The sequence below is a fragment of the Bison bison genome, unplaced genomic scaffold, assembly GCF_000754665.1.
Source record: "Bison bison bison isolate TAMUID 2011002044 unplaced genomic scaffold, Bison_UMD1.0 scf7180017864352, whole genome shotgun sequence".
Taxonomy (NCBI): domain Eukaryota; kingdom Metazoa; phylum Chordata; class Mammalia; order Artiodactyla; family Bovidae; genus Bison; species Bison bison.
Window position 1 is genome coordinate 6,169,044 of NW_011494924.1, and position 2,048 is coordinate 6,171,091.

Genomic DNA, 2,048 nt, shown 5'->3' on the forward strand with positions numbered 1-2,048 from the left:
TTTCTTCTGGCCTGGCCTGGATATGACCCCCTTTACTGTGTGCTTCTGTCTCCTGGACCAGAGAAGTCCTGAGCACATGCATGGAACCAGTCGAGGGCTTGCCAGGCCCAGATTCAGGGCTGGTTGTTGTGGTTATGACGTGAGGGTCCTTTTTTGTTTCTCGCTTTAGTTTCAGTGTCTTTCTGTCCCAAGACCAGGAGTATTTAGTCACCCAGACATTAGACGTGTGGTCAGGCTAAAGGGAAACCGACCATCAGGAGGGCACAGCAGGTCTAAAATCAGGTAACCAGGATCTGGCACATACTTTGCAGAGTCCATGGTTCAAAGACTACTGAGAATTTGAAGATCCCGACAGAGAGCATCGCTCTAAGTACAGGGTCCTTTTGAGTGTGGGGTTTGTGCAACAAGGTACACTCTAGGGCTCCAGGATATCAATTTATTACTGGCAGTCATGCTTCACAAGGAAGTATTCCCATGTGGTGGATGTCTCACCTAAAGTCAGAGCACTTTTCATTTATCCTGGCGTCCGGCACGTCGCCCCAAATCCCTCTCATATATATCTTTCTTTGTTCCAAAATGCCATCCACATTGAGCAACCAGCTTCTGGCCACAAAGAAGGTTCTGTCTTAGGGCTGCGGTGGTTTTACTTGCTGTGTCCCCTCCCTGCACCCTCAGACTCGGGAAGCACAAACTTTGGGGAACGTGAAGGCGCTGTACCTGCATTTGGCAGGTGTCCTGTCTGTTAGTGAACTGAGAAGAAATAGAGCCAAGTGATTTCTCAAATAGTAATGAGTCTGCCCTACAGTTAAGGAACCAGACACCAAAGAATCACCGTAGGTGAGAGGACAGGAGCAGGACTGGGTCAGTTGAGCAAAGAGGAAACAACACTTGAGGGAGTATTCGGGATGCATGGGGCATAAAGGACAGCAGGAAGCCCGAAGGATTTCCTCTGAGATTCAAAACTACAGAAATATGTAGACAAATAAGCTAATATACAAATTAAGGAATTATCTCTGGAGTAAAATATACATAAAACGTACAAACTACTGTAAGGAAAGGTTACAACACTTTGTAAGACTTATGGCTGTTCAGACCATGTCCAAGAAATCTGTCCAAGCCATCTCCCTGTTCTAATCAACTTTGATTTGAGCCTCTAGGGGAAGGGGCATGGCCGCCATGTGACAGGTTGGCTCCAGGGCCTGGCAGGGACAGTGACATCTCAGAAGGACTCCCTGGAAAGCCCCTCTCCGCTCTCATCCACACTCAGACCAGAGGGCCCTCCGCCTGCCCCACCCCAGCCATGAGCCCCTGCTTCCTGGGCTGTGTGGTCTTCTGTCTCCTGCAGGCAGGTGAGTCCTGGGGGGCAGGGTCCCCTTCGGGGTGCCAGCACTAAGCCTGTCCTCTTCAGCATCAGTCCTGCAGCATCAGTCCTCCTTCTCCACAGGGGCGGTCCATGCTGGTGTCACTCAGGACCCCAGATTCCAGATTGTGAGGAGAGGACAGAGCACGACACTGACATATACTCAGGATCTGGGTCATAACTATATGTACTGGTACCGACAAGACCTGGGACACGGGCTGAGGCTGATCTATTATTCTGCTGGGCCTACCACCACAGAGATAGGAGACGTGCCCAACGGGTACAGAGTCTCCAGATCAAGCAAAGAGAACATTCCTCTCACGCTGGAGTCTGCCAACCGCTCCCAGACATCTGTGTACTTCTGTGCCAGCAGTTACTCCACAGTGCTGCATGGCCACCTCCCCTCTGTGCAAAAAGACAGGGCGTCCAAGTGAAAGCTCCTAGCACCGGGAGCCTCAGGACTTGGTTAGCCATGTGCCTGCAGTGTGACCCTAGGTGTGTGGACTAGGCTGACCCAAACTTCACTCAGGGACTCCGAGACATATGTCCACCATCCATCTCTGTCTTTCCCCTGCATCCTCCCTGTGAACCAAGAAGATGCTTCTCCAGCTCTGACTGCTAGTCATCACCTGAGCCTGAGACCTCCAGGAGGGAAGGTTGCTGGTAAATTAGATAAAAACAGATCACC

General features: G+C 51.0%; 1 gene segment (V, D, J or C); it reads left to right on the top strand.

Moving 5' to 3' along the window:
* The first annotated feature begins 1,300 nt into the window (after positions 1-1,300).
* LOC104999466 lies at positions 1,301-1,794 on the top strand. The segment is given in 2 exon segments: positions 1,301-1,349; positions 1,445-1,794. Coding segments are annotated over 2 exon segments (399 nt in total).
* Positions 1,795-2,048: the final 254 nt, after the last annotated feature.